The sequence below is a fragment of the Dendrobium catenatum genome, unplaced genomic scaffold (assembly GCF_001605985.2).
Source record: "Dendrobium catenatum unplaced genomic scaffold, ASM160598v2 original_scaffold_211366, whole genome shotgun sequence".
NCBI lineage: Eukaryota > Viridiplantae > Streptophyta > Magnoliopsida > Asparagales > Orchidaceae > Dendrobium > Dendrobium catenatum.
Genome location: NW_021529777.1, coordinates 587,656 through 608,154, shown reverse-complemented (window position 1 = coordinate 608,154; position 20,499 = coordinate 587,656). Strand labels below are relative to the sequence as shown.

Below are 20,499 nucleotides of genomic sequence, written 5' to 3'. Positions count from 1 at the left end.
TGCTTGATCATTTTGCTGATTATGTTGAGTGTACTGATTATGTTGCAATTCAGAAGCTTGCTCTTCCGGCTCCTATGAAGGGGAAGCATTTGAGTTTGAGGAAACTTGAAGGGTTCAGATATATATTTTGAAGTTGTGGTATCCTTGGGGGTAGGCATAATATCTGAGGAGGAGGAAACAACCATGGTAGGTGAGTTTAAGTCTTGAATGGGTCTAGCACCAATCTCGATAGGGTTGGTGTTGGTTGTAGGATCAGAAGTTTGGAGAATTTGATTTGGGGGATTATCAATATTTCTAAGAGAGTGGAGGGCTGTATCGCCAGTAGGAAGAACATTATTAGGTAAAGGGAGAATACCTTTAGTATTTTGAGAAGCCGGTCTCGATTTGCAACTTGTACTTCTCCCTCTTTGGAGCTTGGAGGTTGGTTGAGGTTTATGGTTCGGATTAGAGGGGCAATAAGCTGCAGGGTTGTTTAGGGAGTTACAGATAAAGTAAAGGGGCGTGTGCCATTCTTATTGGATTTTGAGGTTGAAGATATTACCTTCAACAGAGATAGGAATAATTTCAGGGTAAGGGGCCCAAGGGTCAACTTGAACACATACCCTGGCATACTGAATTTTGAGGTTGTGAGGGCATCAACAACTAGTGAATATCCAACAATTTTAGAAATCCCAACCGTTGTCTAACAACACAAGGGAAAATAATGCATCTTGAACCAAATTGGCACAGAGGTAAATTCTTCTCTTTTTGGGCTAAAGTGTGGAGACCATTTTTTGAAAAATGAAAGGTTTGCCAAACACAAACCAAACACCTTTTGACCAAACAATTTCAAAGTCCTCGGAGCAAGAGAACTTGAACAAAAAAAACCTATCACTGAAATGAGCTTAAGAGTACCTTTGAGCTTCCAAAGTTTTCTAACACCCGAGAGCAAAACCTCATAGAACAGACGCTTCCCAAGTGAATAATCGGCAAGAGCAAGATTCCATTCTTGATTAGCATCATTTATGTCTTTAGAGGGGAAATTAATAACTTCATCTAGGGTATGGAAGGGAGAAATAGAGAACTCATAAGGGATAAGTGAGCTCGCAAGGATTCGGTCCCAACATAAGGGATTCAAAGGTCTAGCATAAGAAGAGGGAAGAGAAAAGTTATGGAGGGGAGGAAAATAGGAGGGATCCATCAAACGGCGATAGTGAAAGGGCTCAAGGAGGCGGGCAAAAAGGAAGATGGAAGCAAAAAATAAACCCCAGCAGTGCAAAAGTTCACGATGTCAAATAACTTTAATAATTTGAAACATAGTGCCAAATAACCTAGTACTGAAAGAATGTGCCAAATAACTTTAATAAATTGAAACATAGTGTCAAGATCTTCATATCTTTTAATCATTTCTATTTATGTATATTGATCCGTTTTAAGGGTCCAGCTTACTTTGAGGTTGAAATGATTAGCAAGATATGCTAATGCGCTTAGGCCACATTGGATGCATACGGGCAACTTAAGTCCAACACTAGTACACGAACAAAACCTTTATATTCTACCTACGTACAGACCCATTTATTTTTGCCTTCGTCGAAAAGTTTGAAATAAAAAATTCCGTTTCGTCTCTTTCCTCTCTCACTCTTTCCCTCTCTTATTTTGACTTATCCTCCAACTCCGTTGCTCTTATTTTGCATCATTCTCCAACTCCGTTGCTTTTTGCTGCTACGTACAGTTTTGCTACCTTTTTCTCATATGAGCTTCACTGAGCCCTAAAAAGAGAAACAAATCAAAGACATAATAATCGCCTCCGCATCTACTCCCTTCTCTCATATACATCATAAACAACACACTATACTTATAAATCATTGTTGGGGGTTAATGTTTCCTTGTTGATTACAACAGTTTCAGCTTAAGCGGCGCGCTCACAATCTGCATCTACTGTGCTGGCGAAAGATATTTGTTAATGAATTAAAAAATGGGTGGCTATCTTTCTTCTGATGGTAAGGTGAACAGAAGATGTGATGCCTCTCGACCCTCCTCTGTTCCCTTCACATTTATTGCGTTTTCAAATGGAATCACTGTCATCAGGATTTGAATGGTTAGAAAGCCCCAAATCGGTGTTCTCGTCTCCTCCAGCTGCTCCTGTTATCTTGGTAAGTACTGACTGCTCTCCAGTTCCTGGGTTTTAGGTCGGCTCCCCATTTTTTTATCCATCTTTTCCTTACATTTTCACTTTCCCCATTTCTTCTTCTCCGGGGACCGTTGCTGCGTTTTCATCCCCTGTTCTTTTATTTTTTTATGGGTTTTTTCTTATCGAGGCAACTCTTCCGGTTCTCAATGAAAAGAACGTCTTTTTTTGTCTGCTCAGTTTTGCCGTATAGCCTAACGATTGTTTCAAGAATGGTTTTCTGATTTTGATGCACATCACTTGCTTTCATTCTTTCATCCTTGCTCCACTTCCACTTCCAACAAGTCGAGTTGTGTTTTCAAAGTAGTGTGTATTTCTCTTAGTTGTTGATATCCATTAATGACAATTTTCGTCCTGTGCAGCTCAATCTCTTGAAAATTTACGGTGTCGGGGGATAGTTAGTTATTGTATGCACTTGGCGGGTGAGAAGAAGTGAGTATTTTGTCCCCGTAAGTAGCTTTCGTTGAAAGAGGAGACATGGACAAAAGAAAAAGGGGGCAGTTTTTTCAAAAACGAAAGTAAAACAAAATAAAAGTGCTTGAAGAAGAAGCACTGAAAAAGATTGTGTGTGTGTGTATAAGGAAGTTAGCTAGGTGGGCAGATAATCAAAGTTGGTTGCTTTAATGGAGTGGGATTTGAAGATGCCTCCTTGGGATTTATCAGAATTTGAGCAAAATGCTGGTGAGGCAAACTTAAGCTCAGTGATTGTTTCAAGTGAAAACACTCCAGGGCGGCAGTCAGGAGGCATTGACTGCTCAGTTGATCTCAAGCTTGGGGGTTTGGGAGATTTTGGATTGGTTGACAAGTGGAAGGAAGAGAAAAGAGCTTCGACGATGGTGCCGCAGTCACCCGTCTCATCAAGCTCATTGAAGAGGCCCCGAGCCCCAATTGGCGGAAGCCAGAAGGTCTCATGCCTTGTAGATGGGTGTAGAAATGATCTTAGTAATTGCAGGGAGTATCACAGGAGGCACAAAGTTTGCGAGGTACACTCTAAGACTCCTATTGTTTTGGTTGGTGGCCAGGAGCAGCGATTCTGCCAGCAATGTAGCAGGTAATGTAACTGAGAATTTTGCATTACTTTGGTGAACATTTGTTGCTATTGGCAGTTTTTTTTTTTTTGGTTCATTTAGAACTTATTAATATTTTTATAAATTTGCCATCATCAATCTTTGTTGGCTATGATTTGAAGATCCTGCAATTCTGGCAGTTGAATTGTTTTGCTTGCTGAAAATACGAGGAAAATAGGAGCTTCGGCTTCCTACTTGCTAAGTGCTTTGAAATCTCTTATCCATGTCGGATTTTCTTGGTTTTGTTTTAAGTTTCTAGTTTGATATATAGAATTATATCTCCTCTTACGCATGTTGGCTTTTCCTGACCAGGTTTTTAACAAGCATTATTCTGCTCCTTTATGCATTATTTATGGATTAATTTCTTGAAAATGGAGTTAATTTTGAGAGATTTATTATTGAGACAAAACGTCTCCGTGTTTTCTTTCACTCGGAGATCTTGACATCTTTTTGTTTTGCACGCTTTCGTTTTTTTTTTTTTCAGGTGATGTATTAGTTCTATATGTGCTTTTATTATTTTTAACTAAATAAATCTAATTAACTTCTTTCCTCATAGGCTAGTGAGAGTGACCTGGAAATTTCTATTTAACTTTTGTCTTTGAAGTTATATTTGTGATAGCTGGCTCCTTGGTGGGCCTTAAATTTGTCTGTTCTTTCAGTTCACAAGCTTTCAGTTTTAACTTTTGCTTTTCATTGTTCTCTTCTGGCACCTGATTTTTCTCTTTAGGGGACAATATATCTCTGCCTAATCTTCTCCACTTCTATTTTTCATTGCTTTTGCTCAGGTGGTTTTAGTTTCTTGGAAGGATAAAATTCTCGTTTAATCTTGTTCACAGAAATATGTGTGCTTTTCCTTTGGTTTTCATTTCTTGTCAGTTTTTTACAGACATCTAATTATTAGGATTCGAGCCCCTACTTTTTAGCATTTACAACCTTGAACTGCCTTCTTCTGATGCTGTCGTTTTTGGTCCTATTTATCCTGACTGTCTATTAAATTGATTTTCTATCATGCATTGAATAAAAAGTTACATTGTAACTCAAAAATCAAACATTCCTTGCAATCGGGTTATTTCGTAAGGAAACTAAGAAAAATATCATCATTATGATTTGTTGCATTACATAAAGCTATTGGTTGTGTGGAAATTGAATAAAATGAAACCGAACAAAACCATGGATTGTTAGATCTACTTTGAGCCGTCTAGTTGAAATTACTGCGTTGATCTTAAATTTATGAGTCACAAAATGTCGTCTATATCTAAACTATGTTAAAATGAACTAAATCATGCCAAAAAAGACCAATGAAAACCAGACTAAAGTTATACAAAACCTAGGTTTTTTTTTTTTTTTCAGCTTCCAACCCCAAACCAAAGATCAGATAGATATTGAACTGAAATAAACTGTTAAGTTTCGTTTTGCTTAATTGTTGCACTGCCAGGTTTGTTTCAAACAATTTTGGACAATTTGTTTTAATTCAGTTCCAAATTCTGGAGAATTTGAAGCCAGGCGGAACCATGCATGTGCCTAGATTTAGTTCTACTTTGATAACCACATTCGCTCTAGTCTGTCCATGTAAAATTTTGTAAGATGCAACCAACAGGAGTTTCAAAGAAAACTTAAATCATGCTCGGGTAGTTCATATAGTTTAACAAAAGTTGTAGCACATTCATGCTTACTTTAAATTATTCTGGTGAACTCTATGTGCTTTTATTGTACTGATAAATTGTAAGCAAAGCTGCAAAGTTTTTTCTTGATTCGTGTTTTCAATGTCATATTTCTACTATTTTTTGACTAATTGCCTGATTAAGCAATTGCAGATCTGTCAATGATGTGCTGTTAATCGGAATAAACTTGAAAGTATTCAATATATTCCCTACTCATGTTTGCTCATGCATTTTGATGGGGTACTGGGAATGCGGATTGTTTGCATTAGTCTAAGCTAATGTGTATTCAAGTATAAATTCTCACTACAAATGCAAGTGCATGTGTCGATCAAATAATAAAAATGTTTATGAGAGAGTGTCAATTCGATGAGGAAGTGTTATGGTTTACACAATAGTTCTAGTACTGCCTACTTCTAGCTACAAAAATTATCCTACCAACGAAAATCAAGGTTGTATGTTGTCTAGAATGAGAATTGCAGAAGAAAAGTGAAGATACTAATAAATAAAGTATTTTGGACTAATGTCAGTGACATCTCCTAAGCTTTCCTAAGTAGAATCTCCTAAATATGATTTTTTTCTTTCACATCTTTTCTTGTGCTAAAGTAATAATTTTTAAATATTTAATTAACTTTCTTCCTTTAAGAAACTCTAATTTAGAATTATGTAAGGATTGTGCAAATGTACTACTTTTATATGCAAGTTCATAATGAGTTTTATAAAGTAATTTAAGTACTTCCTTTTTCCAAATTTAGTTATCCAACTATGTACCAACTGTCAGGGCTTTTAAATGTTGTAGTATTTAAGTTTAAAATTGAAGTACTAACTTAGATAATTTTTCTTAGTTGATTGTGATGATTTTCAAATTAGAAATTATTGTTATTTATTCATTCAATTGAACAACAATATTTTTGTATTATTCTTAATTTTAAATAACTTTTAATATATATTCTTTATTTTGATTAAATTAACTACTAAAGTATAATATTTGGAGGACGTTTCAACAGTTAATCAAAATAAAAAAATTAATTAATGAAATTTTCACTAACATAAACAATAAACTTTATAAAGTGCATGAATAATAATACTAAACAAAACACAAGACTGTAAACAAGAATTAATCATGCCTTTTCATTATAAATGATAGCTAGTAGAGAAGACACTAAAATGAAATTACTACATCCACAACTACAATATCATGTGCACACATGCACCACCTAATCACAAGAAGTATAACTAATATTAATCACAACTATCACATGCAATCAATGGGGACCTCCCAAGCAAAGGAAAATGAAAAATAAAGAAAGCAAAAAGAACAACCAACCATATCATCTCTCTCTCTCTCTCTCTCTCACACACACACACACACACACTCAACTACTCAAGTAAATAATGAAAAGCAAAACAAAGAAAAACAATAATGAGGATCAATCAAAATCCTCCTCCTCATCATCTATTATTGCTACCAGTGGGTGCCAAACAAATGGGTTGTATGTAGGGGCTAGAGCGAAATGGAGTTGGTCGGACATCTCTATAAGTGGACTCTTCTTTAATATCCCAACAAATGCTTCATTGAATTGAGAAGAGTAGTTGTGCTGCTTTTCCTGCATGTCTATACAATGGGCGACCTGATGAGACATCTCCTGCTGCCACCCTTACTCTCCTAAAAAAAGGTGGTAACATCCATTTGCTCCCTCAAATATGCCACCTGCTCACCTAGGATCTAAGGGTTCGGGCACTCGATCAATTACTACTGGGTTTGTTGAATCTTGATTAGGTTGTTAAACATAAGCTAATGTCCCAAGGCTAACCAAGAGGGGGTGAATTAATAATTATAAAAATTACTCTTTGATTTAAAAATTGAAAAACTTTAAAGATTCGTAGCAAGTTAATTGATAATATTTGAAAACAAATTTTTCAATCACAGAATAAAAACTTGCAGTAAATAAAATGCGAAAATTTAAACGGCACAAAAAATTTTATTGGTTCAGTCAAACACGACCTACATTCACTCCCTTAAAAGAGACACTCCCTGAAGACTCCCTCTTCAGGTATTGCACAATTACAAAAAGTGTCTCTCCTTTTGCCCCCACAGCAAGGCAGAGAAGCCATTACAAATCTCTCTTCCACCAATCCCCGGTGAGGTAGAGAAACGTCATCCTTTCACACTCTCCAAGTGTCGGCAGAGAACCGTCGTCCTTTCACCCTCGCCAAGTGTCGGTAGAGAACCGTCGGCTGTTCACACTCTCCAAGTGTCGGCAGAGAACCGTCGTTCTTTCACACTCTCCAAGTGTCGGCAAAGAACCGTCGTCCTTTCACACTCTCCAAGTGTCGGCAGAGAACCGTCGGCTGTTCACACTCTCCGAGTATCGGCAGAGAACCGTCATTTTTTCACATTCTCCAAGTGTCGGCAGAGAACCGTCGGCTGTTCTCTCTCCAAGTGTCGGCAGAGAACCGTCGTCCTTTCACACTCTCCAATTGTCGGCAAAGAACCGTCGTCCTTGCACACTTTCCAAGTGTCGGTAGAGAACTGTCGGCTATTCACACTCTCCAAGTGTCGGCAGAGAATCATCGTCCTTTCATACTCTCCAAGTGTCAGCAGAGAACCGTCGGCTGTTCACACTCTCTAAGTGTCGGCAGATAACCGTCATTCTTTCACATTCTCCAAGTGTCGGCAAAGAACTGGATATTCTTCAAAGATCTTCTCACGATTAATCTAGAAAAATAAGAGGAAGAGTGAAAAACACAAATCACACAAAGATCCTTACCTTTGAGTAACCTTGTGAACAATTCACACTCCACTATCAAAAAATCTCTCTCAAATACTCTCTTTCAATTGCCCTTGAAAAATCACGAATACAAGACTTTTTCACGTCAATTTTAGTGGACTTTTTGTACTCAAGACACGAAAAATCATCTAGAAAACAGAAAATTTCAATTTTGAATGTACATGATCGTATAGTGCGATCATCTTTCGTACGTACGAACAGTTCAAATACTATTGCGTACGAACTTGTTGTGAATCGATACGAAACCAATTCGTACACAATCATCGTTCGGTACGAACCACATTCGACCGGGACGAACAGTTAGAAAATTTTTCATCTTCGTATGGACGAAGAGAGACCCCACAATTTCGTACTAAGTTTATGCATCTTTGGTTTCCACAGTAAATGAGTTTTTCTATGTAAAGTATAAGTGTGTTTTATATGTCCAATTATCCCACAATAAAAGCATTTTACTTCAGGAAACGGTTTTCTTAATTTTCTATAATAACTTTGATTCTTCCTGTGTTCTAAAAATTTTAGCCACAAAATAAGATTAGTAAAATCTTCAAATGTTGGTGGTTTCCTATTTTTCTCAAGAGCTTGCACTTTCAATTTCAAAAATGTGTTCAAATCTTCTAGCATATTCTTATCAAAATTTAACTAGTGATCTATGTTCTCTGATTCATCTTTAAACTTTTTAAAATCTTTTTCCAGTTAAACATAGAATGATTTTAAAGTATCATTCTTCTTATTCAAGTCATCAAATTCATCAACTAAACTAATGTGGTTGTTATCTATCATGCATGATCTTTCCTAAAAATTTCGTGTTCTATTTGTAATTTTTGCAATTCTAAATTCAGAGTAGAATGCATTTTCTTTAGTTTTCTATATGCATCATGAATTCTTTCAGAAACTTCTAACAATTCATTATAGGTCAAGTCATATACCTTTTTTTGATATGACTGATCAAGATTATCGGTCATTAAGTATAAGTTGGTGACTTCCTCCTCTTTTTCTGTTTCTGATGAATCCGAAGCTGAGTCTGCTCAAAATGCTCTTTGAAATCTCTTCTTGCCATTTTTCACATTTGGTTTCTCTTCTACCTTCTCCTTGTTATGAGTGGCTTTTAGGTTTGGGCATTTCGATTTTGTGTCCAGGTTTTCTGCATTTGTAGCAAATTACATCATTAAAAACCTTAACATTCTTATTAAACTTACCTATATTCTACTATTGGCGTCTCCTTTTAAGAAAACTTTTAAATTGTCTAGTCAGTAAGGCAATGTCGTCCTCATTCTTAGGTTGTAAAAGATCACTCTCCGACTCTATTTTCAGTGCAATGTTCTTCTCCTTTCGTTATTCACCTGCATCAATTTTCCTTTGACTCACTCCTTGCTCGTAGGCTATTAGTGAACCAAGAAGATTATCAATTGAGTAAACATTTAAATCTCTAGACTCTGTAATAGCAGTTATTTTAGTTTCATATGCAGTAGGCAAACAACGAAAAATTTTATTAACCATTTTAGCGTTTGTTAGTTCCCTACCCAATGCATGTAAAGAAGTGACAATTTGAGTAAATCTTGTATACATTTCAGAAATGTATTCATTAGGTTTCATGCGAAACAATTCATAATCATGTAACAAGATGTTTAATCTAGATTGTTTTACTTTATTTGTCCCTTCGTAAGTAATATAAAGTTTCTCATATATCCTTTCTACTTTTGCAAGTGGTAACTCGCATGTAGTCTTCTGACTTAAGTGCACAAAAGAAGCTGCTTAAATATTTTGCATTAAGTTGTGTTAAGTCATGTTCTTCTACAGTCCAATCTACAAAGGGTGCGTCAACTCTAATACTATCAACTAATTTAGTTAGTTTTGTATATCCTTCTTGAACTAAGATCCACATATGATAATCTCGTGACTGTAAAATGTAGACATGCATGTTTTCAAAAAATCGAAAGGGATATTGTCAAATAATAGAGGTTTAGTGATCGAGTACCCTTCGGCTGTGTTTTGATTTTTAAAAGTAGTCATGCTCGTTTTTCAAAATGTTGTTTAAACTTATGGTTTTGAAATAAAACTCTGATACCATTTGTTGAATCTTTATTAGGTTATTAAACCTAAGCCAATGTCCCAAGGCTAACCAAGAGGAGGGGTGAATTGGTAATTTTAAAAATTACTCTTGGATTTTAAAATTGAAAACCTTTAAAGATTCGTAGCAAGTTAATTGATAATATTTAAAAATAAAAATTTCAACCACAGAATAAAAACTTGCAGTAAATAAAATGCGAAAATTTAAATGACACAGATTTGTAGTGGTTCGGTCAAACACGACCTATATCCACTCCCTGAAGACTTCCTCTTCAGGTATTGCACTATTACAAAAAGTGTCTCTCATTTTGCCCCCACAATAAGACAGAGAAGTTTTTACAAAACTCTCTTCTTCTAATCCCCGATGCGGCAGAAAACCGTCGTCCTTTCACTCTCCAAGTGTCGGCAGAGAATCGTCATCCTTTCACACTCTCAAAGTGTCGGCAGAGAACAGTCGGCTGTTCATACTCTCCAAATGTCGGCATATAATCGTCGTCCTTTAACACTCTCCAAGTATCGGCAGAGAACTGAATCTTTTTCAAAGATCTTCTCACGAGCAATCTAGAAAGACAAGAAGAAGAGTGAAAAACATAAATCACACAGAAATCCTTACCTTTGAGTAACTTTGTGAATCCTTCACATTCCACTAGTAAGAAATATTTCTCAATACTCTCTCACACTCACTCTTTCAATTGCCCTTGAAAAATCATGAAGAAAAGACTTTTTCACGTTAGTTTTAGTGGACTTTTATACTCAAGACACGAAAAACCGTTCAGAAAACTAAAAATTTCAATTTTGAATGTACACAATCGTATAGTACGATCGTATTTTGTACGTACGAATAGTTCAAAAACTATTGCGTATGAACCTGTTGTGAATTGGTACGAAACCAATTCGTACATGATCATCGTCCGGTACGAACCAAGTTCGTCCGGGACGAACAGTTAAATTTTTCAACTTCGTCTGGACGAAGAGAGACCCCACAATTTCGTACTCTGATCGGCGTACGTACAATGACGACATCCTCCGGTACGATCAGTTATGAAAAATATCAAGTTCGTAGGGACGAAAGATCGGGACAAAAATGGACCTCACAATTTCGTACTCTAGAATGTATGTACGAATTCTGTTCGTACAGTACGATCCATACTTAGAAAAATTCTTTTTACACGACCTGGAACCCGTCCATTTCGTACTTTGAAATGCATGTACGAACTATGTTCATACAGTACGCTTAATACTTAGAAAAATTCTTTTTACGTGACCTGGAACCCGTCCATTTCATACTCTGGAATACAGTACGATTCATACATAGAAAAATTTTCATTTATGTTCGTTTGACTGCTCAACAACAACACAATTTCTTAAATGATTCATGTCATTAATGTTCGTTTGACTGCTCGATGGAAAAAATAACTGAACAAATCGTACCGTACGAAGTGAATTCGTACAGTACGATTAACTTAAAAATTTCAAGTTTTAATCTCTTACCTCGTGTGTGTGTTCATAATTACTCAATTACAATCACACTCTCTCAGACTCAATAAAATGAAAAATTACAGACTTCATTTACAATGGTCGCTAAACTGATCTGATTTGAAGTCTTCAACAGTCCAGAGTATGATTTCCCTGAAACGTTAGTACACACAAACAACAAAACAATGCATCCAAAATATGTTAGGAGAAATAATAATTAAAACAATAATATTTTGAATCATGAAAAACAAACATGTTGCAAGAATATCAACAATAAAGAACTAAGTTGCAACAATCTCAAAGATATGAAAAACAAACATGATGATTAGCTTCTTTCACTAGTCTTCATGGGCGTTGCTATCAAGAGAATGAGTTTTGATAAACTAGAAATGGTATGCTGGAGAGAAGAATAGGAATACGAGTTGTTCCCGAGTGAAAGTCACTCTAGTGCCTGCCTTTCATCGATAGGTAGCTTCAACACTATACCCCTCTATTACAGATGTTGATTACTTATTCTTGCTTTGATTCATATTCGATACAACGACGGCATAGTCTTCTTTTTTTTTTTCAATTGTTTGATACCTTTCCCCAAAATCTTTTATGTATTCATCATACTACTCCATTGGTAGGTAGTTTTAGATTATCCCTATAGTAAGTCTAAGAATAGTCTATGATAAAAGCGTTAATCGTGTAATCATCATCTATTATGCATAATAGATTCTATTATAGTAAGTTTGATTTTATAAATAACCATGATTGGGGCTATAGTACTTACTATGCATAGGACTACAAGGGTGAAAAGACAGGATGTATTCCGACGAAATGCGTTGGATTCTAGGAGGACTATAATGAGGAGGACGACAGACCAAATCGACATCTCGCTCACGCCTCCCGGTCAGCCCTGTTTGCAACCAGGGGAGGGGCTTCCAGTGGGAAGAAGTTTCCTATTTTATTAACGCAAGTAGCGACGAGTAGAAGAGCTGGCAGTGGGGTTCAAGGGAAATGACGAGAACGGTGCCGAATCGAGATTTCTGCTGATTTTCTGGTCTTTTCAGCAGAGGTTGAGCAGGTATAAATGTGTATATATATTTTTTAATTTGATTTTGTTTATCTATTTTGGAGGTCAATAAAGCATGATCCTTCTTTCCGAGTAGATAGGAGTCAACACGGCTCAAACTATCAAATAAATATATAGTTACGACATCGACTGCTCGAACTATCAAATAATTATACGACTATAGAGTTGACTGAGATATTTATTTTATATGTTCATATTAGGCCTTTAAGGCTTATTGTGAAGCAAATTCATTAAAATGATATAAAGCCTACTACGAACCCAATCCTCTATCAGCATTTAGACAGAGTTGACAAGATTTAAAATATAATTATAAAAATGCCCCCAAAATATACGCATGGTTCCCGACGAGCATGTTGAGTACACATGCGTCATCTAAGGATGATGCGCGGGTCAAATTATAAATTTAAGTTCGAGTTCGATCCTTCTATGTGATTAGATAGGAGTCGACATGGCTTAACCTACCAAACAAATATACGATAATGGCATCAACCACTTGAACTATCAAACAAATATACGGTCACATCTTTGACTAAGATATTTATTTTATAATCATATTCAGCCATCAAGGTTTATTATAAAGCAAATTTATTAATAAAGGCAGAAAGCCTACCACAAACCTGATCCTTTGTCAACAATTAGATAGAGTCAACATGGTTCAACAAATAATTTAAAAAATGCTCCATAAATACTTGCATGGGCCCCGACAAGCATGTTATGGGTACATACGTGACGTCTGTGGATGCTATGCGGGTCAAATAATAAATCCAAATTAGAGCCTGATCTTTCTATGTGAGTATATTGGAGTTGACACGGCTCGAATTATCAAATAAATATACGGTCACGGTGTCGACCGAAATATTTGTTTTAATGCATTAATATTAGTCCTTCAAGGCCGATAAGGTATAAAGCCTACGATGAACCTAATCCTCTATCGATAAGCAAACAGAGTCGATAATGTTCAACCAATAAAATTAAAATTGCCTTTGAATATCTCGATAATGGCCGTATTGAATATTTATCTTAACCGGAGGGGACTACAAACATTCAATTAAATATCTCCAAAATGCCCATGAAAATTCAAAACTCTAAGAAAATATCGTAACCTGAAATTTTTAAAATTTAAATTAACTATCAAAATGCTTAAAAAAAATCCATCAATCATTTGCAACAGTTTGCCGAGGTGGACAAATTTAAATATAACTTCAACTCACAAAGAACTAATATCTGGTCGACAATATCACTTGAATTCATTCTCGAACAGTCTCCTGCCAGTAAGAACGTGACATTGGTCCTCTCATCGGTGGTTTGGCAGGATGACTCCGCAAAGAACCTGTGCTTTGCCTAGATAGCTCCATATGGTCAACAATTACGATCGCGACCCTGACCTAGTGGTTTGGTCCAATGGCTCCACTGTATTGCGGTTACGATCATGACTCGTATGCTCCCCAATGGCGTTAAATCCTTGAGATATGAATCAATATGATATGATCAATACGACACAAAGCCCTCTATTAGCTAAGGTGGATTCCAATTTATCCCTTTAGGCAAATACTCACCCTAAGTCTACGAGGTATCCTTGGATGAAGCAACTTGGAGTATAACAAGATAAAGTGATGCGATGATGAGCAGGACATGGCTTGCTAACATTTGCTAATGTAGATGCTAAGAAAAATTAATTTGCTCAACGATAGCAGGTAAAAATGTTAATTGCACAGCTAAAAATCAAAGTTTTTTTAAGAATCTAAAATTTAGGGTTAAAAAAAACTTACCAGCTTGAGTTTTACTCATCGTCATCGAGTTCATCGTTGTCTAGTTAGTGAATCACCAACGGTAGTGATAGGTAAGGGCAAGAGGAAGGCGGACGAGAATGCATACACGAACTCTTGAGCAAGCGAAATGAATGACAGCCTGGAGGATTGATGATGTGAAACTACTAGGAGTTACGTTCAAAATTAAAAAGAGAGTTGTAAAGTTTGCTTTTTATAATTTTATGGGATCATGCAAGATAGAGTTAAGATTTAGAAACGTTACTTTGCTTAGGCAAAAGAGTTGCAAACAAGATTAACCAAAACGAATCTTTCAAAGTTCTAGGCGAATTTCATATGCAAAGTACAATAACAAAACCCAACGTTTAACAACAAGAATTTCACCTTGGGGCCATGTCACTCAAAGATTGGTGGACTTTTGGCGGAGATAGAAGATCCAAGCGATGACGGAAGTTACCACTAGAGAAAGGGCGCCAAGGAACCTCGTCGGAGGAAAAGTAGCCGGCGGGGATGGAAGACGTAGGTGACCGTCAAGGCTCCACGTGTGCTTTGAAAATTGTCGGTTGTAGATGCTCGCAAGGATCGAAACGACTCTCTCCAAATACTCTTCCACGGTTGTCTCGTCTTCAAATCCTACGTCGAAACAAGGTGAACGTAGAATGTTGATGCTCCCGTCGGCGTTGAACACAAGACCCCACTCAAGCTCCGGATCCGCCATTCAACATTGAAGTGGATGTTGAAGAGGATCGTCGTCTTCTCTTGATCCCAAAGGTTGTGAACATCCAATGATACCCCAAGGAGGATGGGGGGAAGAGGCTCGGCCAAGGTGGGAGAAGGGGTGGGGCGGCGGGTTATGGGGAAGGGAGTTGGTTTAGATGAGGGGAGAGGGAGAGATCTAACCAAATCTGAAATTATTTCAGATTTTGATTAATTTGGGAGGGAGGTTACTTAGAATTTGAATTTCAAACCCCATATGATCAATGCCATAAAGTGGCAATTAATGGGCATTAATCCCAATCAAGGCCGGCGGCCAATAGGGGAAGAATGAGGGATTAATTCCAATCCTGAAATTAAATTCAGGATTAAGTAAATTTGGAGGGGAAATTTATTTGAAATCCGTTTGAATTTCAAATTAGAAGTAGCATTAAATGGGGCAATCAATGGGGGAGTCCATGCTAGGGCCGGCGGCAAGATGAGGAGGAGGAGAGGGAATTTAGTAGAGAGCTAGGTTTCCATTTGGAGGTGATGATGTGGCGATGGAATGAAGATTTCAATTTGAATTAAATTGAAATTGGATTTGTCATGAAAAACTTTCCAAATTTGGAATTCCAAATTAGGAAAGATTTTGAAATTTGAAAATTCAAATTTCAAAATTCAAAATAGCCGTTGGGATGGGGTGGCCGGTTGAGGTGGGGGTGGCCGGTTGGGTGTATCGGCCGGAGCTAGGGAGTGGCCGGCGGATTCAATGGCGGCGGCAAAGGGAAGTGGACGGGTGGGCTGCTGTGGACGGGTGGGGAAGTAGGGGCTCTTGTGAGGCGTGAGTGCCTCCCCTACATGTCGAGTAGGGCCAAAGGGTCGACTGGTGAGGTCAGAGTGTGACCGCCAAGTCGAAGATTGAGGCGTTGAGAGGCTGCGCTTGCGCGGGGATGTGTCGTCTAGCCCGAGTAGCATTGCCTACCAGGTATCTGAATGGGACGCGTGACTCGCGCGTCTTAAGTCACTAACCTCAATGCATCAAAGTAAGAAAGTAGACATAGGTATGAAATGTGCAAATGGACTGGATGCGACAGGTCGAACAAGACTCGCGTGTGGACTGAACCGGAATACGAATTGTTTTACTGGCCGTTCGGGCGCAGCATTTCAGCGTCGGCAAGAAGAACATGAATGCGCAGAATCGGACGAAAGCCAAAGGTCTCGAGGTGGGCCGAGCACGCCTCACGGTCGACTTTATTGATTGAGATGAGCTGCAGATGATATTTTTATATTGTCTTGGTTTGATGTTTAATGTGTTTTCCCGAAGCTTATCCTTTGCGTGCGGCGAGGTGAGTTATGTCTTCTTTGAGCGCGCCACGAGCCAACTGGTAAGTCTTTTTTTACTCGATGAGTCAAAGGGACGGTATTAAGTGGATAACTTGATGTTGAGTTTGTGGGATGATTTGGCGAGGAATGCGCTTTCTGATCCAATAGGGAATTGTTGGAATTTGGATCGAGGGATGTGCTATGGATTGCCGTCGGGTTGGTGATGGAGTGATGGTGGAGATGAGGAGAAACAATATATAAATAAAGAGAAGAAACCAACGAGTCGAGGACATCTTCCAACGACTGGTTTGGGCCTTGCCGATTTGCTCCCCTTGAGCTCTCACCCTTCTCCTAGCTTTCATGCTAAGAAAGGATAGAAGAAGAAGAAGACTGAAAATCACAATTTCATTCAAATATTCATTATAACTCAAAATGAGTAACAAAGAGACCACTATATATAAGGTCCTGACTCATAAAAAGTGAAAAAAAATAAAAAAGAACTTAAATTTGCCCTCTGGGCTACAAAGAAACATAACTCCCCACAGGGGTAAAATGGGAAAACAGTAAATCAAACAAGACAATAATAAAATACATCATGTCATCTCAATCAAAAGTAGAGGCGCTGAATCGTGGCCGTCGATCTGCGGTTTCGCCGGCGATAAACATGTCGGTAGCGTTTGTCGATGTCCTCATCAATTGAATTTCATTATGTTACTTGATTGAGTTTACTTAGTCGCTTGATCTAAAATCTATGGCTCAAACCCATCATTTCTAGAACCGTGTGGTTCTTGAGAACCGGCGCCGGTTCAACTGGCCTGGTGGTCGGTTTTTTTCAAGTTCGATTCAAAACTATTTCTAAGAGTTAATCGAACTGGCCAGCCGACCGGTTCATGGCTTAGCCGGTTGAACCGTCCGGTTTGATCTGGTTTTTAAAACCACGAATGAGAACTTCTCTTGGGAAGAATGCCCATAGATGCTAAAATGTCCACAGAAGCCAGTTCTGAAGTGTTCAACCATTTGAGGCGGGTGAATGAATCTTCTTTTGAGATTAGTCCTTTGTTGTGATTGATTCTTTGTTGGTCATAGGCATTTACTTTCTCATTTCCTCCATTATTATAATTTTATATCTACTATTGTAGGAGCATCACATGGGTAGAAAAGTAGCTAAAGTTTTCTACTTTTTTGCTGGCATTACAACATCCCTTCATCTTCTTCTCAATGGACATAAGCCAAAGAGCTTATATTTCCCTGTAGCCATTTTTCATCAGTAACATGTGTCAGGATTCCCCAAAATCCCCTTCATTTAGAGTCCAGTTTGATTTCACATCACTCACGTGATACTCAAAAAATATGTCCGAATAAACATGTCAAGCAAGGGTTTGAGGCTATGAAAAATTAGGTTTAATCTAGATTTTTATTGGAGAGGTGGAAATTTTTTTTTTCTTTTTTTGGAGAGGTGGAAATTACTCTTTCATTTAAGAAATAAAACAGTCATTATCAGAAGGTGGATGTAGTTTTCTCTTTCTTCATTTTGTTATATCTCTCTAGTCTCTCTCTAGCTCTCCTACAAGCTCTTCTATTTTCTTTTATTATTCTCCTTTTCGTCGTTCCACTTAACTTACATATGACATCCCCTGTATAGAAGAAAATGCTCTGCTATGAATTGAAGGAAAAATGTTATGTGAAATCAAGTATTTGAACTTGCTCCGGTTATGGAAAAGTGGGGCCAACATAGACAGTTGGGTCTAGGCTAACACTTGAGCTGCTTGGCAATACATCATTTGGCAGGGAGTTTATTGACTTTGATAGAGAAGCTTTCTAAAAAATTTTGAACAACTCTCGGCATATATGCCTTTTCTCTTTAACTTTTAAACCTGTCTCGCCTCCAATTTTACTCAACTTCATAGATTTTGCGCTACAACATCCTAATCATCCTGCAACTTTCTCGACCGACCTTTTCTGCATCTTCTGAAATCTTGATCTTATTTTCCCTCTCATCTAATATGGTATTTGATATGTGAACATTCAGACTCGGTTATATGGCATTTTGCTTTAAATTAGAACGTTCTTTTTCGTCTGCTTCTCTTAATTTGTAATATTATATTTTACTCTTGGTGAATAAAATGGTTTCCCCTCCAGATCCATGTTTTCAACAAAGAAAATTTATCGTCTGATTTTAATCTGTTGAGAAAAAAGAAAAGCATTGCCTTAAGATTTATGCATTTCTTTTCTCTTTTTTTTTTTTTTTTAAATCCATATATCCCATAATTAGGTGTAAGGGGCTTGTATATTTAGTTTTGTGGTCATATTCATATTCATGCATGTTGGGATAAGATTGCAGGCTATGTCGGTTATTCTATAAATGTGATTCATGTTTAATGATTGTCTTTTCATGGAAATTGAACCACTGATGTATCTTTTAGTTTTGTCGTCTCCTTGACAGGTTCCACTTGCTTGTGGAGTTTGATGAAGTTAAGCGAAGCTGCAGAAAACGTCTTGATGGGCACAATCGGCGGCGAAGGAAGCCACAACCAGACTGCATAAATTCTGGTAACTTGTTTCCAAATCAACACGGTATGCTTGTAAACGCTATCTACTTTTTTCTTATAATCATTCAAGCTACCTTCAAAATTAATTCATCTAGTCTTGGAAGTACATACATGGATAATGCCACACTACTGGATGCCAATTTTCACCAAAATATTTGAAAGCAAGCATGGTAGAGTGTAGATCAGATGAGTATTTTATTGTAAATGCAATGCAACACGATCCTGTGGGCATGAGTGGATTCAAGGTGGGGAATTGCCCTTGCTAGTCCAGGTCCGCCCCATTGAGTCATCAAATTGGGTTGGACTTAGATTGCTCCTCAACCCATCTTTATTTTATGACTACTTAAAGATCGTAATATTTATAAAAAATAGTACACCACAAAACATCAAAATATAGAAACAGGATCTGTGTAATGCATGATCTAGATTCATCGAGTTAACATGCTTTTGAGAACTTTCTCCTTCGTTGCAGAAATCAGGTTTACGTCGTACCCACAAATATTTCCAAGTGCTGCAGCAGACACATCCTGGAGTCCTATCATCAAAAGTGAGGAAGATTCACTATACAGCCACCACAACCCACCATCGATGCAGTTCATGGACAGGGTACAGGAACCACCGCCACAAAATTTCACTACTTGTTTCAATCGGAGCTTCAAAGAAGGCAAGCGGTTATCGTTCCTCCACGATGGTGATGATGATATGGCTCTCAACAGCAGGACTGCAAAGACCATCTCATCTGCAGCAGAGAGCAGTAGACACAAGATTATATTCTCAGATGGATTACCTCCAGTTCTCGACTCTGATTGTGCTCTCTCTCTTCTGTCATCCTCCAACCAGACTTCAGGCATCAATATGGGCCATATGGTGCCAGTCGATAGGATTCCAATGGGTCAGCCTCTGCCCTCTTGTCTGCAGTATAGTTCTACTAGTCTACAACGGTATTCTCGCTCGCAAGCAGCTTCCGATAATGTCTCACCAACTGGGTTTTCATGTTCAACTCGAGTTGAGAATGAGCATTTGAGCACTGTTCTGGTTTCAGATGCTAGTGAAGCTCATCTCCATTGCCAGAATATATTCAATGTTGGGGATGAAGGACCTTCTGACGAGGCTTCACATTCTCTCCACTTCTCGTGGCAATAGATCACATATTTTTAATGCTGGAATCCCTTTCTCGTCAGCTTAGCTTCTTTGTGTTTTTAATCCTCTGACTATTCAAAGATTACTAATTTTTAGAATGGATTGAAGTTCTGTTCATTGTTTCTCATTACGTAACCATTTTGCTGTCATTTCTCTTGTTCCATCACTTTTTCTGCTTTCGGTGAATGCTGTGGCGGGTTGATCGTGCAAATTCAATGCATAAATTTGAAGAAATTTGTTGTCCCACCTGTGGCTTTAAAAGTTTTATTACGTTGACAACGAAAAAAAGACTGAGCTAGTAGAGATTAGTAATTGTAAAATTCAAAATTTTCATATGTTCTTTCAGGACATTTATGTACTTACTACGTAATTTTATATGTTTTCACAACTAATCTTTAAATTTTAATATTTATTTATATAATATTTAAAATTTTACATCATATTTAAAAAACATCATAAATATTTTTTTTAATTAGAATATATATATATATATATATATATATTTATATACATTTTGATGACTATTCTCATATATTTATACATTCTGAAAAATAAAAAATTATCGATTTTAATTGGTAGGGCCTCTAAATTTAAATGGCTTTCGTTAAATTATAAGATATTGCACAAATTAACCTTTAACCTTTTCCGGGTATTGATCTGAAAAAGTAACATAAATTTAAAAGCAAATACTTACAAATACAAACCCGTTATAAGTAGGAT

The 20,499-nt window shown here is 37.3% G+C and overlaps 1 protein-coding gene across 2 annotated transcripts; it reads left to right on the top strand.

Annotated features, from left to right (window-relative positions):
- The first annotated feature begins 1,576 nt into the window (after positions 1-1,576).
- Positions 1,577-19,928, top strand: LOC110092622 (squamosa promoter-binding-like protein 18). 2 transcript variants are annotated; one of them, XM_020817262.2, is made up of 4 exons: positions 1,577-2,132; positions 2,530-3,218; positions 18,534-18,640; positions 19,112-19,928. In XM_020817262.2, the coding sequence occupies exons 2-4, from the start codon at positions 2,791-2,793 to the stop codon at positions 19,780-19,782; spliced, it is 1,206 nt and encodes a 401-aa protein (XP_020672921.1). In that variant the 5' UTR covers positions 1,577-2,132; positions 2,530-2,790; the 3' UTR covers positions 19,783-19,928. The 2 variants fall into 2 exon arrangements, with proteins under 2 accessions (XP_020672921.1, XP_020672920.1); XM_020817261.2 differs by having other exon boundaries at positions 18,534-18,664.
- The last annotated feature ends 571 nt before the right edge of the window (positions 19,929-20,499 follow it).

Excerpts from the sequence above, each read along its gene's own strand:
- LOC110092622 (XM_020817261.2), top strand. The coding sequence starts at position 2,791 with ATGGAGTGGGATTTGAAGATGCCTCCTTGGGATTTATCAGAATTTGAG. Across the intron at positions 3,219-18,533 it reads TTCTGCCAGCAATGTAGCAG|GTTCCACTTGCTTGTGGAGT; the intron begins GTAATGTAACTG and ends TCTCCTTGACAG. Across the intron at positions 18,665-19,111 it reads CTTGTTTCCAAATCAACACG|AAATCAGGTTTACGTCGTAC; the intron begins GTATGCTTGTAA and ends CCTTCGTTGCAG.